General features: G+C 42.5%; 1 protein-coding gene across 1 annotated transcript in view; it reads left to right on the plus strand.

Annotated features, from left to right (window-relative positions):
• The window catches only part of AKNAD1 (AKNA domain containing 1), a 704,598-nt gene that overhangs the window by 158,343 nt on the left and 519,797 nt on the right, over positions 1–26,458 (plus strand). Inside the window, exon 3 of the mRNA XM_044086883.1 lies at positions 19,926–20,519. Within this exon, the coding sequence (XP_043942818.1) occupies positions 19,926–20,519 (594 nt within the window). The remainder of the gene's footprint in view (positions 1–19,925; positions 20,520–26,458) is intronic.

The raw sequence follows: 26,458 nt of genomic DNA on the forward strand, positions 1-26,458 counted from the left end.
AACCCTATATCCCATGATGCAAGGCGGAACTACCTCAGATCTCGTTTGCCGCTTAGCGAAAGAGGTCTCCTTTGCCAGCTGAGGTAAGTGATTTTCTGGTAAAATCAGAAAAAGCTTAGTTAGGAATTTATTTTCCCCTTTTAGTCTTAGTATAGTCTGTAGTATATTACAGCCTACCCTATTCCCTTCCTTTCAAACTTTATAACCCTTTTTTATAACCTTTAGTATAAAGTTTTTAGTTAGGCCTAAAACCCTTTTGGTTAATCCCTTCCTGTGTGTTGTGTGTAGGGGATTAATTTTGTGTGTTTGTTGGGGTTTGTGTGTGTTACTTCCTCCTAGGATATGTCTAGGGAAGGCAAGGTCTCAGGCTTTAAGAAGTGTGACCAGTGCTGTCAGAAAATGTCTCTGACAGACGGTCACACTTCTTGTGTGTACTGCCTGGGGCCTTTGCACCTGCAGGACTCCTGTGCTTTGTGTCACGCTTTTAGCCAGAGAGTCCTGCAGGAAAGGAGGAATAAGCTTATCCTCCGAGGCTTACTTAAGCCAGAAGGTTCTCCCTCTAAAGCAGGGTCTGGGAAACCTTCTAAACCACCGAAGGCTCAGGCTTCAGTATCCAAGCCTCCTCCGGTGGCTTCGCTCCGTCCCGAGATCGCTCCGCTGGAACCGATGCATCTACCGTTAAAGTAGTAGGCTCATACGGCTGGCTCCGATACCTTCTCTACTGTGGCCTTGTCGGCTCGGCTGGAGCCGACACTTTATCCTGCATCGGAGCCGGAAACCTTCGCTCCATCTGGAGTTCAGGGACTTTGGCTCGATGGCTTCGACCGAAGAGATCTCGGTCCCCTTCAATACTGAGTATCCATTCGGCTCGGGTCTCCTCTTTTGTCGGAGCGGAGCCATCGAGATCTTTGAGATCTTCCAGGCTGTCTGACCACGACTTAGAGAGGGTTGTAAGCAGGCTGTTGAAGTCTCAGGCACTGGCCCAATGCTCCATAGCCCGTCTCAACAGACTTCGCTATAGCCTTACCCTTGAACTTCCTCCTCCGACTCCACACCAGAGTTCGGAGCCGGAGCTTCCGGGATAGCGACTGTTTGATGCTGGAGCCGATACATCCTTCGGCTCCGTCGGCTGCCCCGGCTCCGATCTCCTCCTTGAGGCCTTCCTTGGAGGGATCCGGTCATCGGGTTTCCACTGTCGGCTCCCGGGCTAGTGGCATTGGACCCTTGTCCGACCCGCCTCTCCTCTCGGGGCTCGGCTTTGGTAAGCTCGGCCGACATCGGCCTCGGAGCCTTCCCTCTCATTGGAGCCGGGAATTCCTGTTTCTTCGAGCGGGATATTCCGTCTCCGGGAGGGGAGCCTTTGAGGTGATGAGGAGTGTCCTGGCCTCTGAGCCTGGTCAACGGTCCATCCCTCTAGCTCCTCCCTCATCAGTGCCTGCAGACGCCTCTTGCCAGCCTCTTGCTCTCAGGCCCAGGGATCCATCGCCCCAGGTTACCCCATTGGGAATTTCCTCCTCTTCGAGGTTTCTCCTGATCCTGCAGGGGAACCCCCTCGGAAGAGGACGGTAAGAGGAAACACACAGACTCCCCTGAGTCTACTACATCTGATACCGACTTAGATGAGTCGGAGGGTTTCCACGGTCCCTCTCTGAGGATGTCTCCTTTCAGACATCCTTGAGCTCCTCAAACAGAGGGGAATTGGCCTCCATTGACCCCTCGAGGATGAGTCGGTATACCTGGAGGCTTTTGGATCCCGACCCTCCACCTCCTGGGTGTCTCCGCCTTCGACCCACTTATGCAGGTAGTGGCTCAGAGGCGTGGGCATCCAGATTCTGTGGAACCTGTCCCCAGAAGACCATCCAAATTCATTGACCCCTTCGGACAAACAGTTCCTTTCCAAGGGTGTCGGTGGATGCTATGGTGGTGGCGGCTGCCACTAAGAAGGAACTGGCGGATCCTTCAGTACCTGTCCATCCTCCTAATAAGGACTCTAGGACCATGGACAGGTATGGAAAGCGGATGTTTTCTTCAGCGACCTTTGCTATGCGTTCGCTGAATTATCTTTGTCACTTCACCAGGCTTCAACGAGATGTTCTCAAGGAACTGGGAGAAGTAGTCCAGGATCCTTCTGCTGCTGGGGCTCAGGAAAAGATTGCCTCGCAGCTTGCAATCCTGAATTCCATATCTAACTCCACCATGCGGCTCATATCCTATGCGGCCGATGGAGCGAGCAGGGCCGCAGGCACAGGAGTTGCTCTCAGATGCCAAGCCTGGATGCGGCTTTGTAATTTTGCGGACCCCTTTAAGGCATCCTTCACTAATACCCCCTTTGATGGTTCGGCTTTGTTCGGACCTCAGGTGAAGGATACCTTGACCAGGTGTGAGCAGGATGGTAAAACTCTTTCTGCCATTGGAGTCCAGTTTTCCACTCCTTCTAGACCATACCCCAAGGGTCAGAAGGGGGGGAAGATGTGGTTCCGTAAAGCCCAAGGAGCTACACCGACACACGTGGTCAGTTTACCCCCAGAGGCAGAGGGGGTAACAATAATAGACGCCGCCCTAGAGGCAGAGGGGGTCCTCAGAACCAGGGCAACAGGGAGTCTCTTCCTGAGAAGCCCTTTCAGCATCCCTGAGGTGTTGCCCGACTGTCCACCCTTGAGGCAGTCGGGGAAGGATTTCGCTGTACCCAGTAGCCTGGCAATCCCTATCTCAAGAGATGTGGGTACAGTCGATCATATCCGAGGGTTACAAAATCCTTCGAAGGTTTCCCAGACTCTACAATCCCTTCCAGACATCTCACCCGGTCAAAGGGATTTGGCAGAACAGGAGGTTTCAAAGTTCCTAGCAAAAAGAGCCGTCCAGACTGTGCCAGCACACCAGGTAGCATCCGCATCTACTCGAGATTCTTTTGGTCCCCAAAGGACGGGAGATTGAGACCAATATTAGACCTGAGCAATCTAAACAGATTTGTCAAGAAGGCAAGATTCCGGATGGTCACGCTTCAGTCCATTCTGCCCTTTCTGGGCAAGGACAACTGGATGTGCTCTATAGACCTTCAGGATGCGTACTATCACATAAAGATTCACAGACGCTCCAGAAGGTTTCTCCGCTTTCGGCTAGGGACCAGTCATTACCAATTCAGGGCACTGCCCTTTGGCCTCACTTCAGCCCCCAGAGTGTTTACCAAATGCATGGCAGAGGTCACAGCTCATCTGAGACGTCAAGGATTCCAGGTGTTTCCCTATTTGGACGACTGGCTCCTCTCCGCCACCACCAAGTGTCAGCTTCTTCAGTCCAGAGACTACACTCTACAGCTTTGCAGGAGTTTGGGAATTTCAGTAAATTTCGAAAAATCTTCTCTGCTGCCTTCCCAATCTATCACCTTTATAGGCGCAGAGTTAAACACCGTCAAAATGTTAGCCAGACTAACAGATCAAAGAATTCTGGACATCCAAAAATTGTTCGATTCTTTTGCAAAGCAACAAGATCAAAGCCAGATTTATACTGAAGGTTCTAGGTCTTATGGCTGCGGCCATTGTTCTTCTACCACTGGCTCGCTTCCACATGCGTCTTCTGCAGTGGATGCTATTCACGAATGGTCGTACCACAGTCTCGATGAGGCACGAAGTCTTGGTAACACAGTCGTGCGAGCTCATCTGAACTGGTGGATATCTTCCTCTTCTTCATCAGGGCCGACCCTTTATTCCCCTCCTCCAGTTGCCACAGTCACTACGGATGCCTCTCTGATCGGGTGGGGGGCATTATCAGGGCAGGATGGTCCACGGACGTGGCAACCCATAGAATACCATCTGCACATAAATGTCCTGGAGATGAGAGCAGTGCTTTTAACGTTGCAAGCCCTCAACGACTTTCTTCCCACGGGGACTATTTCAGTACAGACGGACAACATGTCCGTAGTCTGGTACATCAACAAACAGGGCGGGACCAGGTCCTATCCGTTATGTCGAGAAGCTCTCAGACTTTGGCAATGGGCGATCTCTTCTCAGCGGTTTCTGATAGCAACGCACATCCCCGGCAGGTCCAACCTATTAGCGGACAGGCTGAGCAGATCCATTCTGATGCCTCACGAGTGGTCTCTCAATCAATCTGTAGTGGATCAGATTTTTCTGAAGTGGGGCACTCCTTGTTGCGATCTTTTTGCTACTCCTCAAAACAACAAGTGCCCCGATTTCTTCAATCTCTTTCCCCTTCCAGGCCAACCTCTGAGAGACTCTCTAACCCAGGATTGGCCCGGGGACTTCTATGCACGCTTTTCCTCCTTTCCCTTGATTCCACAAGTCATTCAGAAAGCCACCGCTTTGAGAGCCAAGTTGATCCTCATTGCCCCATATTGGCCTCGACAAATTTGGTTTCCGCCTCTGCATCGTCACCTTCTGGTGCAGCCCTGGCATCTGGACCCAGTTCCGATCTCTTGATCCACCAATCGGGTCAGCAGCACCGGGCCATTCATTCTCTCAACCTCACTGCTTGGTTGCTCCACTTCCTACCCTAGCCAGGCTACCCGATGATTTGACTCAGTCAGAGACATTTTAGTCTCTTCCTTGAAGTCGCCCACTAGGACTGTTTATGCTAGCAAGTGGCGCATTTTTCTATTTGGGCGAATTCCAGAAATATTGACCCTTTACTGCTCCTGTACATTCGGTTTTAGATTTCCTGGCGGAGGTTTTCATTCAGGATCCTCGTCATCTACAGTCAAAGTACAACTGGCTGCTATTTCTAAGTATCATGTTGGCCTGCATGACAATAACATTATGTCTCATAGGTTATGCAAGGCCTTTCTGAGAGGAGTTTTCCTCCTAAAAGCACCTATAAAGCATCCTCCTCCATAATGGGATCTAAACTTAATGTTGGCATCCTTGATACTACCTCCTTCAACCGTCTGCTTCATGTTCTTTGAAGTTATTGACCTGGAAAACTATATTTTTACTGGCTGTCACTTCTGCAAGAAGGGTTTCGAGATTCAAGCTCTCTGCATTCGTTCCCCTTATTTGGTTTTCATAAGGACAGGGTATCATTAAGAACTAACCCTTCCTTTCTCCCCAAAGTCGTATCTCAAACCAACATTAACCAATCTATAGACCTACCAGTCTTTTTCCCAAACTATTCTGACAGAGCTGAACAGAAACTGCATTTTTTGGATGTCCATCGTCAGCTCAGGTACTATTTGCATAGAACTAAACAATTCAGAAAATCGGACCAATTATTTGTCTCCTATGCGGAAAACAGGATAGGTCTTCCAGTATCTAAAGTGACCTTATCCAGATGGCTGACTTCCACTATTTCCTATGTGTACTCTCTCAGAGGCAAACAGCTATCTTCTAAGCCAAAAGCACACTCAACCAGGAGTCTATCCACTTCTGCAGCTTTTCAGGATAGACTACCCATTGATACCATTTGTGCAGCAGCTACTTGGGCTACGCCCATACCTTTGTCTCTCATTACAAGTTGGACTTGGCCTCCAGAGATAGGGCCAGTTTTGGTTCCACAGTTCTCAAGAGTCTGTTCCATTGAGCCACCCGGGATACAGGTGCTAGGGACGCGGTCCCATCCAGCAAGAATGAAGGCGAGATTGACAACTTAACATTTAGAAGTTATGTACCTACCATAACGTTCCATGTTAGTTGTCTTCTCGCCTTTTCTTGCGCCCCTCCCTCGTCCCCTGGCCTGGACAGATCTTGAAGAGTTCCTATTAGGTTGTTTCCTCGAGCCTTCATATGAGGACTTCTATTAGGAACTTGTGTTCCTAATTATGTTAAGATGGTCTTTAGCAGGGTAGGTTAGCTACCAAACGAGATCTGAGGTAGTTCCGCCTTGCATCATGGGATATAGGGTTGCCTCGAGCTGGTAAAAGGAGTTCCTAAGCTAAAGCAAGTGCCGAGTCGGAGCCGAGTATCGGCTCCGAACCCATCCAGCAAGAAAGAAGGCGAGAGAAGACAACTAACATGGAACGTTATGGTAGGTACATAACTTCTAATTTTCATTCATTCCTCAACTGCTGGGTTTGGATCTGACCCCTGGATCCAACTCTGCTGCATTTTCTAGATCACAGAACACTGAAACTCTCACACTCCTCCCTTACTCATAATGCACTATTCCCTTACCATACCTCAGATCTCGGTTGATGCCTTCTTGCACCGGCGCGGTCAGTGTCAGCTCTTGAACAGTAGTAACCTTGTTGTGAGTAAAAGTGGACATTTTGTGTTCATCTATTTACCTATTTCTTAGTAAAATTCTCTACATATCCTCCTTGCCTTTCTTACACTTTTTAGTGTAATCTTACAGTATTATAGTTGGCAATTTCTCTTTCTCTTTCTTTTTCTTTCTTATATCGTTTAGGTATATTTTCAATTACCATTGTTGGTACTATGTTGCTTTATCTTTCTCTGTACAGAAAAAGAAAAATATATATTTTTCTTTTCATTCTTGTAAAAACGATATGGCTGAAAACCCTCCAATTTAAAAAAAAAATGTACAGCCTATGGCCATAAAATTCTGCAATATGATACACACAATATGTGTGTTTATTGTTTAGACCTGGATCACGTGGGTTCTGCCTGTGACATTTGTAAGGCCTTTAAGTCTAGGGCCCTTATTAATAGGAGAAACAAGTTAAATTTGAGAGGATTACTGATATAGCATCTGGGGCTCAAACCCCTAAAACATGACAAAAAAGAGGCTAAAAAGCACTCCCTGGACCCTACAAGTTCCTCGAATCTGGGTTCAGAACCACCTCTTAAGATTTCAAAACCTTCAGATCCAACCTGTTTGGATCATCTTCTGATCTGTCTACTTTGGATCCAAAAACAAAAACTTCAGATCCAGTCCCCTCAGATCCAAATAAGCATACAGATCGGCCAACATGAATCAGATATCCTCCAAGCCTGGATCTGGTGTCCTCACGTCTTCCATCTCCCTTTCTGGAAAGGTGTCATAATTCTAGGGCTTCATCAATAGATTCTTAGTCTCATTCCTCCAGAAGTCTGATCAAGACAGATGTGGACAGGATGATGAGGTATTTCCTGTCGATGCAAATTGAAATGGGGGTTCTCCCAGCTCCTACCCCATCAGACCATCAGATCCGGAGACTTTCTAGAGAACTACCCCACCTCTTTTGTCTCCTTCTCTGATCTGCCTTTGCTTTCAGAGCAGTTGGATCTGAGGATTCTGGATCTGTCTGTATCATAGCCACATATCATTTTATCTTCTATTCTAGTACAATCTCTGAGTGGACTGGCTGCAAGCATGTTGGAGCCAATTAGTCTTGGAGTTGTAGTGTCGGCACCAGATCTGGGGTGTAGTTGTTGACTCCGAGGTTGTCGGAGCTGTCTCTATCCCTCATAGCCTTGGCGCTGGACAGCTTAGCTGCAACCCCTGCCTCAAGTGATTTGCCTTCGGGTTAGAAGGAGCTGATGGTCTGGAAGCATTTCTTCTTGAAGCTGTTGGTCTCTTTCTGTCCAAGGCATTCTATTTTCAAGGTAGTGGAGAACGTTTTCTCTGCTCCAAGAGAAAGGATGCATCCACCCTCCTTGGCTTCTGCTTCCCAGACCCAGTTGTCTTTGTGTCTTGAGCCTCAACTTCCTGCCCCACAGGGAGAGACAACCCAAAGTCTCCAGGATAGCCAGCAGAGTATATTGATATCTTCCGATACTTCTCTGGAACATCCTGCTGAAGAAATCCCTAGGAAGAAAAAGTGCAAAAGGAGGCATGTATACTCTCCTCAAGAGTCTGCACTGAGGATACAGATTTTGATGAGGGGAAAGGATCCTCAAGATCACCACCTGATGATGCCTCCTTTGGAGACATACTAGAGATCCTCAAGCAAAGGGGTGGCTGGTCTACTGACAACCCTTCTCAAGAGGAATCAGTTTTCATGGAGGCCTTTGGAGCTGGCCCATCTACCTCCTGGGGGTGACTCTGCCTACTGACAAGCTCATTGATTTGATCTCTTGATGGGAGTGGAAGGAACCTGATCCCACTCAGCCAATCCCCAAGAGACCAGATGCACCACTCAAAGATGGGAAATTTTGGTGCAAGGGAATACCAGTCAATGAAATGGTCATAGTGGCAGCCACAAAAAAGGAACTTGCAGAAGAAAGTTCCTCTGTTCATACCCTAACAGGAAATCTAAGGCACTGGACAGATTCAGGAAGTGTGTATATGTTTCAGTGAATTTTGCACTTTGGTCACTGAATTATTTGCACCCTTCACTAGACTCCAGTGGGATTTGATTAGAGAACTTACCAAATCCCTCTCTGGGACCATTACTTCTGAGGAAGAGAGCTCCATTGCTAAAATGAACAGACAATCCAGAAAATACCTGTGCTTCTGGCTGGGAGCCAGTCATTACCAGTTCAGAGTTCTGACCTTTGGTCTCACCACAGCCCTGAGAGTGTTCACCTAATGCATGGGAGTAGTGGCAGCTCACTTGAGACTGTAGGGATTCTTCATGATTCCTTACTTGGATGACTGGCTGATGACCTCTCTGACTAGAAATCATGTGATCAAAGCACGAGTTTATGTACTCCAGTTATGCTTTCACCTGGGAATTACTATAAATCACAAAAAATCTCAACTAGAACCAACTCAGATATTGGTGTTCATTGGAGCTTTATTTAATGCACTATCCTTGACTGCCTGTACTGGGGTGCAAACCATACGACTCCATGTCAAAAAGACCATTCATAATTATTCTCTCTTAGGTCGATTGATCCTTCAAGCATTGGGGTCAATGTCTGCTGTGACAGTTTTGGTTCCGTTATCAAGGTATCACATGAGAATTCTGCAGTGGACCCTAGCAACACAGTGGTCTATTCCTCATCAACCTTTGTCCCCCCCAAATCCAGATAACTTAGACATGCAAAAATTACTTCCTTTGGTGGATTTGCTCCAATCAGACATTGCAAGGTCACCCCTTCATTCTTCCTCAGCCCAAGGCCATAGTTACCATGGATGCTTCCCAAATTGGGTGGGTTGGGGCACTTTTTGCGAAAGACAGTCCAAGACGCATGTTCCCCCAAAGAGGCCAATTTTCATATCAATGTCCTAGAAATGTGAGCTGTCCTCCTAGCATTGCAGGCCTTCCAAAACACTCTCCCTTCTGGGACCATTGCAAATGAGACAGACAATATGTCACTGATCTGGTACATCAACAAACAAAGAGGAACTAAGTCTTATCCCCTGTGTCAAGAAGCTTTGAGAGCGTGACAATGGGTGATCTCATCCATTCGATTTCTGCTAGCAATGCACATTCCGGGGAATCCAACATGACAGCACACAAGTTAAACAGGTCCATTCTAATACCTCATGAGTGGTCACTCAACATCATGAAAGTGGAGAAAAAGATATTCCATCGATAGGGCCAACCTTGCTGCAACCTCTTTGCATATCCCCAAAACTACAAATGCAACAGGTTCTTTGCCCTGATACCCCCACCAGGGGAATCAGCAAAAGAAGATGTTCTCCATGATTGCCTCCCCCTGGTCTCCACTATGCCTTCCCCAGTACCTCTAATCCCCCAATTCCTTCAGAAAGCATCTCAATTGAAGAGCACAGTCATCCTCATTGCTCCTTATTGGCCTCATCAGATTTGGTTCCCCTTTCTTTGACCTCATGTGCTTCGCCTGCCATGGATTCTGGATCCAGTTCCAAACCTTCTGTCTCACTTGACAGATATGATACACCCAAACATTTTAGGCCTGAAGTTGACCGCATAGTTTCTTCACTTCCATTGACAGCTAGACAGCCCTGGCTGTCATCTCTTGTCTGTCACATTCTTTTATTTTCCCACAAAGCTACCACTAGATAAATTTGCAGGAGTAAATGGAAAAGATGTGGGTGCAGCAAAATGACATAGATCCCTTTTCAGCATCAGTAGCTAAAGTTCTTGAGGTTTTAGCTACAACTTTTAATAAAAGTGTTAGTTGTACTTTAATAGTTGAAAAACTATCTGCCTTTTCTAATTTTCACATTGGAGTAAATAATTCATCTTTAGCGCCTTCCGAGCTTTGTAAGACCTTTATTAGGGAACTTTTCTTCTCTGATCCCCTTTTATCCCACTCCCCATGGGATTTGAATTTGGTTTTACAATCTTTGACCCAATCTCCCTTTGAACCGTCCGCCAAATGTGAACTAAAATTTTTAACCTGGAAGACTGCATTTTTAATGGCAATTTCCTCTGCTAGAAGAGTCTCAAAACTTCAAGCCCTATCTTCTAAGCCTCCTTTATTTGATTTTTCATAAGGCTAGGGTATCCTTACGAACCAAACCATCACTCCTTCCTAGGGTGGTGTCAGAATCCATTGTCAATCAAACTATAAACCTTCCAGTTTTCTTTCCAAATTTCACAAAGAAAGGAGAGTATATGTTGTATCTGTTGGATGTTCACAGACAGTATTTCCTTTGTTTAGAAAAAGTTGCGTTGGGTTTGTCTTTGCCAAAACCTTTAAAGGTTCATTCCACCAGGTCTATGGCAACTTCTATATTTTTTCTAGATCTTCCTTGGATAATATTTGTGCAGCTGCAACTTGGGCTAATCCTCATACCTTTATTGCTTATTACAAATTGGATCTGGCCTCTAGAGGAAGAGTGGCCTTCGGCTGAGTGGTGCTCAGGAATATCCTTCCTTATAGTCTTTCTGGGATTTAGGTAGCTGGGGACTCTGTCCCAACAGTTGAGGAATGAATGAAAATTGCAACATCAGATAAAAAAGTTATATATTCAACATAATATTCTATCAGTGTTGTCCATTTTCATTCTTCCTCAACTTCTCTCCCTCCAGCCCCCTACCAGTTTGAGTTTTGGAAGGATTAGAAGATGCTAAAGGAACCAATATTCCTTTCTTTGAGCTCCAGGTACTGTTATCTTATCTCATTGTTAGTTGTTAAGTACCATTTAAGCTAACGGTCAGCAAACAAGATTTGAGGTATGGTAGGGGACTAGTGCATTATGGATAAGGGAGAGGCTCGAGAGTTTCAGTGTTCCACGAGCTGGAAAAAGCAGACGATTCGGATCTGAGGGTCAGATCCAAACCCAACGGTTGAGGAAGAATGAAAATGGACAACACAGATGGAATGTTATAGTAAGTACATAACTTTTTTTTACATTGATTTCAGGAACAAGCAATACATTCAGTGACATTACTACTGCCCCTCCAGATCAGTGGCTGCTGTTAGTAGTCATCAAAATAACAGCAGGGATAAGTCACTTTTTATTCACCTTATCGAGGACTAAAATGTACCTGTCACTATCCCTGATTTCAAAAAATGTGTCTAATTTTGCTTCATATTTTTGCCCTGCTACTTGTAAAATTTTTGATTTGCAGGTAAATCATTCAGGATTATAGACAGTCAATAATGCCAGACATTAGAGTTTCATAAATCATCTTGATGCAAAATGTGCTTTTCTATTAACTTTTTAAGTGAATATGAGTAATATTTTAAAACATGAAATCATCTCCGATGATGACCTCTGCTCCATCCTCTTTCCCTTCCTTGGCCTCTGCACCTGGAAGTCTGATGGTTTCTTTTTCCTTTTTCCCTTTTCACTAAAAAAATCATCCATGGTGGTCTGGTTGGGCACATTATTTGATGCAATAACAGTATTTAAAGTGACGCCAGTCGAGGAAGTCGATTCAGGCAAGTTTATTTCATAGTTTCATAGTTTCATAGTTTAGTACTAGGCTATCTGCTGTGAGGCATTTGCAAGCCTAGCCCTAGAGATGTGGCTTTTGCCACCCCATGTAGTGGTACTAAGGTGCATAGAATAAATTTAGAATACTGTGCCTTTGTCTAGTAGGTTTAAACCCCATTTTATTAGACTGGCCCTTAGTGGTAAGGTTACTTTAAGATTGGTCTCAAATGGAAGTTCAGAGATGAATGCGCATTCATGTTAGTTGTCTTCTCTCGCCTTCTTTCTTCTCGTCCCTCCTTCCCCTGGCCTGGACAGATCTTGAAGAGTTCCTATTAGGTTGTTTCCTCCGGAGCCTTCATATGAGGACTTCTATTAGGAACTTGTGTTCCGAATTATGTTAGGATGGTCTTTAGCAGGGTAGGTTAGCTACCAAACGAGATCTGAGGTAGTTCCGCCTTGCATCATGGGATATAGGGTTGCCTCGAGCTGGTAAAAGGAGTTCCTAAGCTAAAGCAAGTGCCGAGTCGGAGCCGAGTATCGGCTCCGAACCCATCCAGCAAGAAAGAAGGCGAGAGAAGACAACTAACATGGAACGTTATGGTAGGTACATAACTTCTAATTTTCATTCATTCCTCAACTGCTGGGTTTGGATCTGACCCCTGGATCCAACTCTGCTGCATTTTCTAGATCACAGAACACTGAAACTCTCACACTCCTCCCTTACTCATAATGCACTATTCCCTTACCATACCTCAGATCTCGTTTGATGCCTTCTTGTACAGACGTGGTCACTGTCAGCTCTTGAACAGTAGTAAGCTTGTTGTGAGTAAAAGTGGACATTTTTGTGTTCATCTATTTACCTATTTCTTAGTAAAATTCTCTACATATCCTCCTTGCCTTTCTTACACTTTTTAGTGTAATCTTACAGTATTATAGTTGGCAATTTCTCTTTCTCTTTCTTTTTCTTTCTTATATCGTTTAGGTATATTTTCAATTACCATTGTTGGTACTATGTTGCTTTATCTTTCTCTGTACAGAAAAAGAAAAAAAATCTTTTTCTTTTCATTCTTGTAAAAAAGATATGGCTGAAAACCCTCCAATTTAAAAAAAAATGTACAGCCTGTGGCCATAAAATTCTGCTATATGATACACACAATATGTGTGTTTATTGTTTAGACCTGGATCACGTGGGTTCTGCCTGTGACATTTGTAAGGCCTTTAAGTCTAGGGCCCTTATTAATAGGAGAAACAAGTTAAATTTGAGAGGATTACTGATATAGCATCTGGGGCTCAAACCCCTAAAACATGACAAAAAAGAGGCTAAAAAGCACTCGCCGGACCCTACAAGTTCCTCGAATCTGGGTTCGGAACCACCTCTTAAGATTTCAAAACCTTCAGATCCAACCTGTTTGGATCCAAAGACAAAATCTTCTTCTGATCTGTCTACTTTGGATCCAAAAACAAAAAGTTCAGATCCAGTCCCCTCAGATCAAAATAAGCATACTCAACATGAATCAGATATCCTCCAAGCTTGGATCTGGTGTCCTCACGTCTCCCATCTCCCTTTCTGGAAAGGTGTCATAATTCTAGGGCTTCATCAATAGATTCTTAGTCTCATTCCTCCAGAAGTTTGACCAAGACAGATGTGGACAGGATTATGAGGTATTTCCTGTCGATGCAAATTGAAATGGGGGTTCTCCCGGCTCCTACCCCATCAGACCATCAGATCCGGAGACTTTCTAGAGAACTACCCCACCTCTTTTGTCTCCTTCTCTGATCTGGCCTTTGCTTTCAGAGCAGTTGGATCTGAGGATTCTGGATCTGTCTGTATCATAGCCAAAGATCATTTTATCTTCTATGCCAGTACCATCTCTGAGTGGACTGGCTCCAAGCATGTTGGAGCCAATTAGTCTTGGAGTTGTAGTGTCGGCGCCAGATCTGGGGTGTAGTTGTTGACTCCGAGGTTGTCGGGGCTGTCTCTGTCCCTCATAGCCTTGGTGCTGGACAGCTTAGCAGCAACCCCTGCCTCAATTGATTTGCCTTCGGGTTAGAAGGAGCTGATGGTCTGGAAGCATTTCTTCTTGGAGCTGTTGGTCTCTTTCTGTCCAAGGCATTCTATTTTCAAGGTAGTGGAGAAAGTTTTCTCTGCTACAAGAGAAAGGATGCATCCACCCTCCTTGGCTTCTACTTCCCAGACCCAGTTGTCTTTGTGTCTTGAGACTCAACTTCCTGCCCCACAGGGAGAGCCAACCCAAAGTCTCCAGGATAGCCAGCAGAGTATATTGATATCTTCCGATACTTCTCTGGAACATCCTGCTGAAGAAATCCCTAGGAAGAAAAAGTGCAAAAGGAGGCATGTATACTCTCCTCAAGAGTCTGCATTGAAGATACAGATTTTGATGAGGGGAAAGGATCCTCAAGATCACCAGCTGATGATGTCTCCTTTTGAGACATAATAGAGATCCTCAAGCAAAGGGGTGGCTGGTCTACTGACAACCCTTCTCAAGAGGAATCAGTTTTCATGGAGGCCTTTGGAGCTGGCCCATCTACCTCCTGGGTGACTCTGCCTACTGACATGCTCATTGATTTGATCTCTTGATGGGAGTGGAAGGAACCTGATCCCACTCACCAATCCCCAAGAGACCAGATGCACCACTCAAAGATAGGAAATTTTGGTGCAAGGGAATACCAGTCGATGAAATGGTCATAGTGGCAGCCACAAAAAAGGAACTTGCAGAAGAAAGTTCCTCTGTTCATACCCTAACAGGAAATCTAAGGCACTGGACAGATTCAGGAAGTGTGTATATGTTTCAGCGAATTTTGCACTTTGGTCACTGAATTATTTGCACCCTTCACTAGACTCCAGTGGGGTTTGATTAGAGAACTTACCAAATCCCTCTCTGGGACCATTACTTCTGAGGCAGAGAGCTCCATTGCTAAAATGAACAGACAATCCAGAAAATACCTGTGCTTCTGGCTGGGAGCCAGTCATTACCAGTTCAGAGCTCTGACCTTTGGTCTCACCACAGCCCCGAGGGTGTTCACCTAATGCATGGGAGTAGTGGCAGCTCACTTGAGACTGTAGGGATTCTTGATGATTCCTTACTTGGATGACTGGCTGATGACCTCTCTGACTAGAAATCATCTGATCAAAGCATGAGTTTATGTACTCCAGTTATGCTTTCACCTGGGAATTACTATCAATCACAAAAAATCTCAACTAGAACCAACTCAGATATTGGTGTTCATTGGAGCTTTATTTAATGCACTATCCTTGACTGCCTGTACAGGGGTACAAACCATACGACTCCGGTCAAAAAGACCATTCATAATTATTCTCTCTTAGGTCAATTGATCCTTCAAGCATTGGGGACAATGTCTGCTGTGACAGTTTTGGTTCCGTTATCAAGGTATCACATGAGAATTCTGCAGTGGACCCTAGCAACTCAGTGGTCTATTCTTCATCAACCTTTGTCCACCCAAATCAAGATAACTTAGACATGCAAAAATGACTTCCTTTGGTGGATTTGCTCCAATCAGACATTGCAAGGTCACCCCTTCATTCTTCCTCAGCCCAAGGCCATAGTTACCATGGATGCTTCCCAAATTGGGTGGGTTGGGGCACTTTTTGGGAAAGACAGTCCAAGACGCATGTTCTCCCAAAGAGGCCAATTTTCATATCAATGTCCTAGAAATGTGAGCTGTCCTCCTAGCATTGCAGGCCTTCCAAAACACTCTCCCTTCTGGGACCATTGCAAATGAGACAGACAATATGTCACTGATCTGGTACATCAACAAACAAAGAGGAACTAAGTCTTATCCCCTGTGTCAAGAAGCTTTGAGAATGTGACAACGGGTGATCTCATCCATTCGATTTCTGCTAGCAATGCACATTCCGGGGAATCCAACATGACAGCACACAAGTTAAACAGGTCCATTCTAATACCTCATGAGTGGTCACTCAACATCATGAAAGTGGAGAAAAAGATATTCCATCGATAGGGCCAACCTTGCTGCAACCTCTTTGCATATCCCCAAAACTACAAATGCAACAGGTTCTTTGCCCTGATCCCCCCACCAGGGGAATCAGCAAAAGAAGCTGTTCTCCACGATTGCCTCCCCCTGGTTTCCACAATGCCTTCCCCAGTACCTCTAATCCCCCAATTCCTTCAGAAAGCATCTCAATTGAAGAGCACAGTCATCCTCATTGCTCCTTATTGGCCTCATCAGATTTGGTTCCCCTTTCTTTGACCTCATCTGCTTCGCCTGCCATGGATTCTGGATCCAGTTCCAGACCTTCTGTCTCACTTGACAGATATGATACACCCAAACATTTTAGGCCTGAAGTTGACTGCATAGTTTCTTCACTTCCATTGACAGCTAGACAGCCCTGGCTGTCATCTCTTATCTGTCACATTCTTTTATTTTCCCACAAAGCTACCACTAGATAAATTTGCAGGAGTAAATGGAAAAGATGTGGGTGCAGCAAAATGACATAGATCCCTTTTCAGCATCAGTAGCTGAAGTTCTTGCGGTTTTAGCTACAAATTTTAATAAAAGTGTTCGTTGTACTTTAATAGTTGAAAAACTATCTGCCTTTTCTAATTTTCACATTGGAGTAAATAATTCATCTTTATCTCCTTCCAAGCTTTGTAAGACCTTTATTAGGGAACTTTTCTTCTCAGATCCCCTTTTATCCCACTCCCCATGGGATTTGAATTTGGTTTTACAATCTTTGACCCAATCACCCTTTGAACCGTCAGCCAAATGTGAACTAAAATTTTCAACCTGGAAGACTGCCTTTTTAATGGCAATTTCCTCTGCTAGAAGAGTCTCAAAACTTCAAGCCCTATCTTCTAAGCCTCCTTATTTGATTTTTCATAAGGCTAGGGTATCCTTACGAACCAAACCATCACTCCTTCCTAGGGTGGTGTCAGAATCCAATGTCAATCAAACTATAAACCTTCCAGTTTTATTTCCAAATTTCACAAAGAAAGGAGAGTATATGTTGTATCTGTTGGATGTTCACAGACAGTATTTCCTTTGTTTAGAAAAAGTTGCGTTGGGTTTGTCTTTGCCAAAACCTTTAAAGGTTCATTCCACCAGGTCTATGGCAACTTCTATATTTTTTCTAGATCTTCCTTGGATAATATTTGTGCAGCTGCAACTTGGGCTAATCCTCATACCTTTATTGCTTATTACAAATTGGATCTGGCCTCTAGAGGAAGACTGGCCTTCGGCTGAGGCTCAGGAATATCCTTCCTTAGAGTCTTTCTGGGATTTAGGTAGCTGGGGACTCTGTCCCAACAGTTGAGGAATGAATGAAAATTGCAACATCAGATAAAAAAGTTATATATTCAACATAATATTTTATCTGTATTGTCCATTTTCATTCTTTCTCAACTCCTCTCCCTCCAGCCCCCTACCAGTTTGAGTTCTGGAAGGATTAGAAGATGCTAAAGGAACCAATATTCCTTTCTTTGAGCTCCAGGTACTGTTATCTTATCTCCTTGTTAGTTGTTAAGTACTATTTAAGCTAAAGGTCAGCAAACAAGATTTGAGGTTTGGTAGGGGACTAGTGCATTATGGATAAGGGAGAGGCTCGAGAGTTTCAGTGTTCCACGAGCTGGAAAAAGCAGCCGAGTCGGATCTGAGGGTCAGATCCAAACCCAACGGTTGAGGAAGAATGAAAATGGACAACACAGATGGAATGTTATAGTAAGTACATAACTTTTTTTACATTGATTTCAGGAACAAGCAATACATTCAGTGACATTTCTACTGCCCCACCAGATCAGTGGCTGTTGTTAGTAGTCATCAAAACAACAGCAGGGATAAGTCACTTTTTATTCACCTTATCGAGGACTAAAATGTACCTGTCACTATCCCTGATTTCAAAGAATGTGTCGAATTTTGCTTCATATTTTTGCCCTGCTACTTGTAAAATTTTTGATTTGCAGGTAAATCATTCAGGATTATAGACAGTCAATAATGCCAGACATTAGAGTTTCATAAATCATCTTGATGCAAGACGTGCTATTCTATTAACTTTTTAAGTGAATATGAGTAATATTTTAAAACATGAAATCATCTCTGATGATGACCTCTGCTCCATCCTCTTTCCCTTCCTTGGCCTCTGCCCCTGGAAGTCTGATGGTTTCTTTTTCCTTTTTCCCTTTTCACTAAAAAAATCATCCATGGTGGTCTTTTTGGGCACATTATTTGATGCAATAACAGTATTTAAAGTGACGCCAGTCGAGGAAGTAGATTCAGGCAAGTTTATTTCATAGTTTCATAGTTTCATAGTTTAGTACTAGGCTATCTGCTGTGAGGCATTTGCAAGCCTAGCCCTAGAGATGTGGCTTTTGCCACCCCATGTAGTGGTACTAAGGTGCATAGAATAAATTTAGAATACTGTGCCTTTGTCTAGTAGTGACACATTGAAGACCCCCTTACTTATTAAAATTAGTTTACTGTGCCTCTGTTAAGTAGTGATACAGGGGTGACCCCCGGTGTAAACCTACGATCTCCCATCCACTCGTCAAGATTTCTCTTGAAGAGAGTCAGTGAGGGGCTCTGCCTAACATGGACTGGGATTTTGTTCCAGAGTATGGGAAGCCTCTGAGTTATGAACCTGTCCCTCCAGCATGTTCTATTCATGTTTGTACTGAGGTTTCAGAAACGGCTTCTGGAATCCTGGTTAATGGTGGGAAGTTAATGTTGACATTAAGTTATTGAAGTTAATAGTCAATTCAAACCATGCCAATTTGGAAAGTTTAAACAAAGAAATTAGGTCATTAAATGAACTAATTTACAAACATCCATCCTTTGCAGAAGTGAAATATTTATGGGATGGCATTAGTGGAAGGTTAACCAGACAGGTTTCAACCATTTTAAAAATGGTTCAAAGGAAAAAGAAAAAGCTTATTAGAGACATGAATCAGTATCGTAACAAGACGAAGTATGCATTGAAAGACAGCCAAGGTTCTAATAATTCCAGAGAAAATCAGCAGAAAAATTCTGACATGTCTAATTCCACCACTGTTGGTCCCAGTGTTTTGTCTCTTGATGCCTTCCTTCCATTAACCAGCATTCCAGAGGCTATTTCTGAGATAAACTTCCATGAATCTACTTCTTCGACTGATACTACGTTAAATACCGTTGTTACATCAAATAATGTGCCCAACCAGACCACCATGGATGATTTTTATTGAGAAGGGAAAATGGAAAAAGAAACAATCTTCCAGGGGCAGAGGCTGAGAAAGAGGAAGAGGAACATGCTCCTGATTTTGAGCCATTATTCCTCTATTCATTTTGGCTTTGCCTAGAATTCTTAAGCAAATAAGTTGAGAGATATCTGGTGTCCTGCCAGTATTTATAAAACTTCCTAAAAGAGGAAACAATCCCTGAAGATTGAGAGTATCTCCTCTTCTTAAAATCCCAGGGAAGCACTGAGATCAGTCTCTTAAGGCCTCTGATCTCTAGCAGTTACCTCACTTATGTCCTTTCAATGATTACTGGCTTTATTCTAACAGGATCGTATCACAACCCTGTTTAGGATAAGGCATGTAATTGGAGAATGAATTATTTTTTTCCTCTCATTTTCTCCCAGTTTCTTTTGCACGGCCCCTACATTTTCAAGGGTGATCACACACATAGGCATGGCAGGGGCCTAATGCCAGCTATGATGATAATTTTAGTGTAGAGATTGCCCACCAGTGGGATTTAACTAAATCAAGGACACTATGTCAGTGGTAAAAAGTTTAGTGAAATTATGAAGCCTGCAGCTTCACAAAGCACTGACACTACAACCAGCGATATCTTTGAATTTTAAGGGAGAAGAAGTGGTGTCAGTCCTTAGGATTCTTCATCCTAATGGTTCTTATTACCCACCTGGATTATTAAGTACATGAGACAAACATGTAACAAAATATCACAATAAGATAACTTGCTTTAGTTTGGGGCCCAAGCAACCTCAAGGTTCACTGGTGCCTAAAACCAACTGTGTGTCCATCAAATATTAATTGGTAAGTGCAGGTGCCTTTATATACATACTAATCATGATTGTATCCATACTAATGTATGTCAGTAAATACATTTCTCATTAATGCATCATACTCATCCTACAATTCACTGCATTTTAAATAAAATGAATAGTTTGGTACAAAATGTGACTGAATATTGGCAGGGGTGGCAGAAAAATACTGCACTAAATAAATAAATTAAATCTCAAGGGTTTATAAGTTATAATAATAGTTCTTTTTTTTTTTTGACAGATAATCTGAATACATGTGACTTCTTTGCTTACCTTGAAAAAATTCCTGAACTTGATTTTAAAACTGAAACTGTTAATGGGGGTAGTGATATTTCGGCATCCAGGAACAGTAAATATGGACAGCCTGAGGAGGAGAGAATTGTTTCCCAGCATACACATTTTATAGGGACTAAAATATCTGAAGATGCAACTGATAATGAACAAGAAGATTTGCCTTATGATGGACATTCAGAATACACACACCAGCATTGTCCTGAAGCATCTAACCTGCATTGCAAAATGGTTTCTACTGATGGGGCACTGAGAAAAGATCTGGCCGATATTTTAGATTTAGTGAAAAAAGAGTTACACTTTGCTGATACTGAAACTGGCCAACAGTCAAAATTACGAGCAGATTTTATGACCAAAGGCCCATCCAGAACAAACAAAATTCATGACCCAAAGTCTCATGAGACCCAAAATTCAGTACCACCTTCAGGCAGTGCTACTTCGACTTTGGTGTCCTGCAAGGCAACCACAGACAGAGATACACAATTACAGCCTAAGATTTCAGATGTTCAACATCATGCAAAAGAAAACTTGGATTTTAGTTCAGGTAAATCTACTGACTGTGAGACAATTCCAGGTATATTATGTTTTGTGAGTGTATATTAAAACTGCATTTTGCAACACGTAAGCAGATGGCGGTAGGTTATTCTGTGTACCATTTGAATAACTGAATGACTACATAACAACGCATTTAAACTGGAGAGAATTTAGGGTAAAGTCAGCAACAAAGATTCTAGAATGATTTAACTTTATGTATGAGTTGGATTCAGAAAAAAAAAAAGAATTTTCATATTTAGGTGGTAAAGGCCATCTGGCCATATCAGAACTGTGTACAGCCTCACACCTAGCCATACTACCTCAGATCAAATGCTTTTTGAATTATTGACTTACTGGTAACATATAACTGATTATAGTCTGACTATATGACTACTGTATTATAATAATAATTATTATTGTAAGCTTTGTTACTGCATGTGGAGCTTTTCTCCCTGGGCCTCCGCTGAAAACGGGCTTCTGGCCCACTTGGACACTACCCAGTAAACAAATGTAATAAATAAATAAAAATAAATAATGTATAGTTAATTATGTGAAATGAATACAGGGTTTGCGTTATAGCCTTAACTTGATCATAACCTTTTTCTTTTATTAAAATGTGAGCTGCTATATAGCTGCTAACTAGCGAGACACCCTAGCTTTCTGTATGTTCTCAGTTATGATTTATTTATACTTTATAATTTTAGACACATATTTCTTTGTGCAAATTTACTTGCTTATTTGCTTCTAATTAGAAGCCATTTGTGTTGGCTGTATGGCCATACTGTAGTTTGTTTACTTGTACACTAGAGGACAACCGTGTATTTCTTTCAGAGTACTTTACATGCCGCAAAAGCAATGCTGTTCTTTTTGTTTGTTTTGTTTGTCTATGTAGAAGAACACTGTGTGTTTATGTTATGCTATAGGCTTTATATGTGACCAACAGAGTGCATTTTATAAATAAAACCAGGTAGAAAACTTTAGTAGCAAGATATGTTATTTAGGAAATAAAACAGTGTGAATTGTGTGATAATGAGAGGGAGATGTCTATAACCATGAACACAATATAAATGCAGATTTTTTCAGAAAGGTGTTATTTGATGAGTTGTATTTTAGGTGTTAGATAGGAAATCCATTTTTAATATTCCAAACAACTAAACATTGGCTACAAGAGTGTGGATGAAGGGAGTCTAGGAGGGCAATAACAAACACAGACTGTGGTCGAATCAACGTTTTAAAACTGTGGCAGAAGACAGAGTTTTATGAAAGTGGCATGGAGTCAATGGAAGGATGTGTATGAGTATGCACAGATTGATGAATGGGATGGTAAGAAGAGTACAAACTGAGCAGAGATGAGTTTGTCAAGTTCCTACAATTGCTCTTTTCTTTCTGGTGAACACAGCTGAGAAATGCTGTGATTCACAGTTTGGTTACTAGCACATGGTGACAAGATGAGTTTTGATGTCAGTTAACATAATTGCAAATCCATAGGAATTGCAAGTAGAAATGGATATTGCTTTTAAACTGGGTTAAGGAAGTTGCTTCCTTGACTGATAGTTGTAACTGCTTATACTAACATATTTTAAAATGCCAGTGCTCAGAGAAACTTAGGTCAAGGCATTCTGACAAAATCTTTTCTGTTCTAATAGTAAAATGAATCAGCATTCTTGACTCATATGTTTGGGTTTGTTTAGTTTATTCAAACCTTGAAACTTTCTAATGTCTAATGATGCCTCTAGTTTATCCAGTATGAGATTCTGTAAACTAGCCAAAGCCTCCCAATGACTGGAGGTCAAGAGGTCTAAAAATACATACATTATTACCTCTGATATAGAGCTCCAGGGTAATACTTAGAATTTTCCAGCAGATGCTACCTGCTCTCCAGAGCCAGTTTCTCCAGCAATGGTAACACCGCTGCATTTTTTTTTGTGCTTTTTCCACCTGCTCCATCCTTTTTCAAGAATGATGCACCCCCCCCCCATCTGTATGCTACAGTAACAGTTTTCCTGATGCTGTATTCTCTGGCAACCTCTATGTCTGTACCTGCCCAGGCCATTGTCTATTTTTTGATACCGGCATTCCCAGCAATAGTGGCCATAATTTCTAGCTTTTTTATAGCAGGGTTGACATAAGGATTCATGGCTCCTAGTCTTTGGGTACTAGTTTATTAAGGTTCCCTCAAGTTAATGGTTCCAGCTCTGTTTTTCTAGCATCTATGACCTTGGCATTGAATCTTGCTTAGACTCAGCCTTTCCCTTACACTGAATTTAGACCAGTAACAGACATCTCCACACAACGTAGCCCATAGTGGCCTCAGTAGCTTATAATATTGTCCTTGCCCAAGACCTTTCCCAAGATCTTCCACGACTCTGCCTGTCAAGAGAACTCTGGAATCTTCTGGCACATAGCCACATAAAATAAGGCTCAGGGATCCATAATTTAAACCAAACATTAGAACTAATATTGGACCCTCTCATAGAAGACTCATATGACAAGGAAGAGACCAGATCTTTGTTTGCAAATTACCCTATTTTTTTGGGGGGGGGTGCATGTTGATCTGTCAACAGCAGTCATACATAAAGCAAATTCAATGAAAAAAAAACCTGCCAAAATAACTTTTGGAAAACATCAGAGGTATTTTTTTTTTGAAGGTGACAAGCAACCCCCCCCACCACATCCCTCAAACGTATACCTACTTTGAATTTGTACAGTAGTGGAGAAAAGACAAAACATCACTGGTGTTGGAAGTTGTTTCAGCAGCTTGTGCTCAGTCATTTAGCATTCTGTAGAACTGCTGTTGACAGACTGTCATAGTCCCATTTTGGGAAAGTCTATAAATGGTGCAGCTGTAGAAGAATTACCTAATTACCTTCTGACTTCCATCACTTCAACTTCCTGGCTGGTTCAATAAACCTGTTTACCTCCCAATCCTTCAAAGGGATCCTCCCTTGGATGACATTTTAAAAGATGGTCAAGGATAACATGGGAGAACTCAGACAGAATACTCCAATTTCTCTGAAACTGTAAACGTGTAATGCAAATGCAACTGTGTATGTAACTTCTGATGGAGATTTTCTCCCTGGGCTTCCACTGAAAATGGAGTTTGTCTGGTTGGACTATCCCAGTCAACAAATAAACAAATAAGTAGGTAGACTGTATATTCTGTTGTCCAAGGGACTCTGCAGTTTGATACATGGTCTTAATCTGGAGCCACTACTTTTGTGACAGCCTTTTGTCAGGCTGCCCCAAACCCAGATCTCAGCTGTCCATCCATCAGCTGAAGACTTAAGCACTATGGACAAGTTTGGAAAGTGTGTTTTCAGATTTACCACTTTGTCTCAACAGATGTTGATAGTTTAACAAAAAGAGTTTGCAGTCACATGGTGGGCTTTCAGAGAGATTTAGCTGATGAAATGCAAGATGTGGCAGAAAGTTGCTGCTGATTCATTGAAAGACAAAATTTGCACTCATGCAACAATTTTCTCTAACATAGATTATCTAATCATCAATGCAGATTATAACATGTTGGAACAAGCCTGTAGAGTTGTACATTGGTATATTCTAACACTCCTGGATGAGCTTGACCTTATCTGCTGAGAACATGAAGTTGACTTTCCTGGATTCTTACTTTAATAAACCCCTCAGTGTTGGAGTTGAGCTCCTCAGGTACCATAAAAGCATAAAGAAGATGGGGGATAGACCCTCACTGCTTTGTGGCTAAAATTTCATCCTCCACAGTGTATCTTCACCAGGATACAAGGGAGCCAGCACCAAACGTGGTTTTGGTGAGGTCCAAAGCAGCTGCAGTAATAAAAATGATGTAAGTAATAAGCAAACCCCACAGTCTGGTTTCCAGTAATCCTTCAGTCACAGAGATCATGGTTTTCAGCATTGAGAGGGGGCCATAGTAAGCCCAAAGACAGGTCTCAGAAACCTAATACTTTACTAAACTGTTCCACTCTGGAGGCAACTGGAAGTATTTCTCCCTCCATGAGCAGACTTGGAGAAACATTATTAAGGACAAGAAGATAAGGGAGATGACATCCATGCATTATACAATACTCAGGAAGGGGAGCCAAACTTGTTTGAGCTAGAAATGGGCTATACGGTTCACAGTCACCTTGCACCATGCTGCTTTCTGTAAAAGCTTAACTGTCAGGGGAAGGGAGTATGGGTTAAAGATGTTCGGTAGTTGCCAGTGGACCACTTGAAAGTTTTCTCTATTTCCTCTAATGGTAAGATTCATTCAGCAATGCAGTCTCTTAAAAGGCAAGATCATTCTAATAGTCTCTTTTCCTTTTTTCCTCAGAACCCTACTGTCTACCTTTTCAGGACACTGCATCTCATCTGTCAGGTAAACCACAGCAAGACCTTTTAATTGCTGACAACATAGTTTCTCAAATTCTAGCGCTAGGCAAAGGACCACATTTTATGGAGAGAGTGGCATCCATCATTACTCTCTTTTTCATCTATCATGCTTTCTCATCTATTCAGAAGACTTCCAGGATAAATAGACTCATTATTCTGTCTGGGCAACATATAAAGGTGATGACTTTATTTCAATTACTTTTGCCTTGATCCTTTCTTACCTTTTTGAATATTTGATTCTGCACATAGTAACCTCTCTATTAAAGTCCCTGTAGCAGCTCTTTCCAATTTTTATCTAGACTAGAATCTACTCCCTTTTTCTTTACTAGAGAGAGCTGTAAGGGCTTTTAACATGGTACTCTGAACTTACGGTCTTCAGTTAGGATCTTCCCCTCTTGCAATATTTAACTCATGTTGAGAAGCATGCTGTCTTACTCTCTAAACCTGTAACCTTTATTGATATGAAGTTCTTGAGTTCAAAGATTATTCTTCACATAAGCAACTTTCTGAGTGCAAACTCATTTTGTCAAACTACCTACTTTGTTTTTCATGAGGAAATAGTGACACTCAGACGTAAACCACCTTTTATGTTAAATGTTGCCACAGAATCAAACTTAAACCAGTCTATTAATTTTGCATGTGTTTTTCCAGGTATTCTGTTTGTGGCAAATACATGCTTCACTGTACAGATTGTACAAATGTACACATACAGCTTAGAATTGTATATGGATAGAACCACATCTTCTGCTACTAACTTCATTCATCTCTAATGCTAAATCTTCCCTTTGTTTTCCTCAAACCTGATGGAATGCTTTTATAGTTTTAAGAATAGTTTTACAATAGCTTTATCATTTTATACACACATACATGTGCGCATATATATATATATATATATATATATATATATATATATATATATGTGTGTGTGTGTGTGTGTGTGTGTGTGTGTGGTCTGTGTTCAGCCATTGAATAAAACTTACAGTGAAGAGCTATAAGTTAAACAATAAATATCAAACTTTACTTTTGTTGAACAGTGATATCTCCGAAAATAATATCATGGAATATGCATAGCTGGCCAACATCACCAACATTCGATGATGCTGCGCAGTGAAAGTAAAGAAAAATAACCTTCATAAAATCATCTTGCAAGAGGTTCTCCCATTCGATTCTCGTCTGGAGCTCCTTCTGTGTGGAGTCTGCATGTCTTCCCCGTGGTCGAGTGGTGTTTGAAAGACATGCGTGAATGGGTGTGCCTTCATTGAAGGTTGGGCATCGAGCTGGCACCTCGGCACTGTAAAAATCTACTGCCAATCATTAGTGGACCGGAGTTCCGCTGTGGTGACCCCTAACCGGGAAAAGCCGAAAGAAGAAGAAGAAGAAGAAGAAGAAAAACATCTTTTCAAGTACACACTATAAAACATAAAGTAAGCAACACTTTTTATACATGAATAAGCAAGAATATTATTCCAATATTAACAGTGCTGTAAAGACATACTCTATTATATTTTTAAAGGCATATTAGCACGTATAATGAAACCTGCTCATTCCCCACTGTAGTGCGATCTTGGAGTTTGTACATATAAT

Source organism: Protopterus annectens, chromosome 10.part0, assembly GCF_019279795.1.
Source record: "Protopterus annectens isolate FY-2018-M chromosome 10.part0, PAN1.0, whole genome shotgun sequence".
In the NCBI taxonomy this organism is placed as follows: Eukaryota; Metazoa; Chordata; order Ceratodontiformes; family Protopteridae; genus Protopterus; species Protopterus annectens.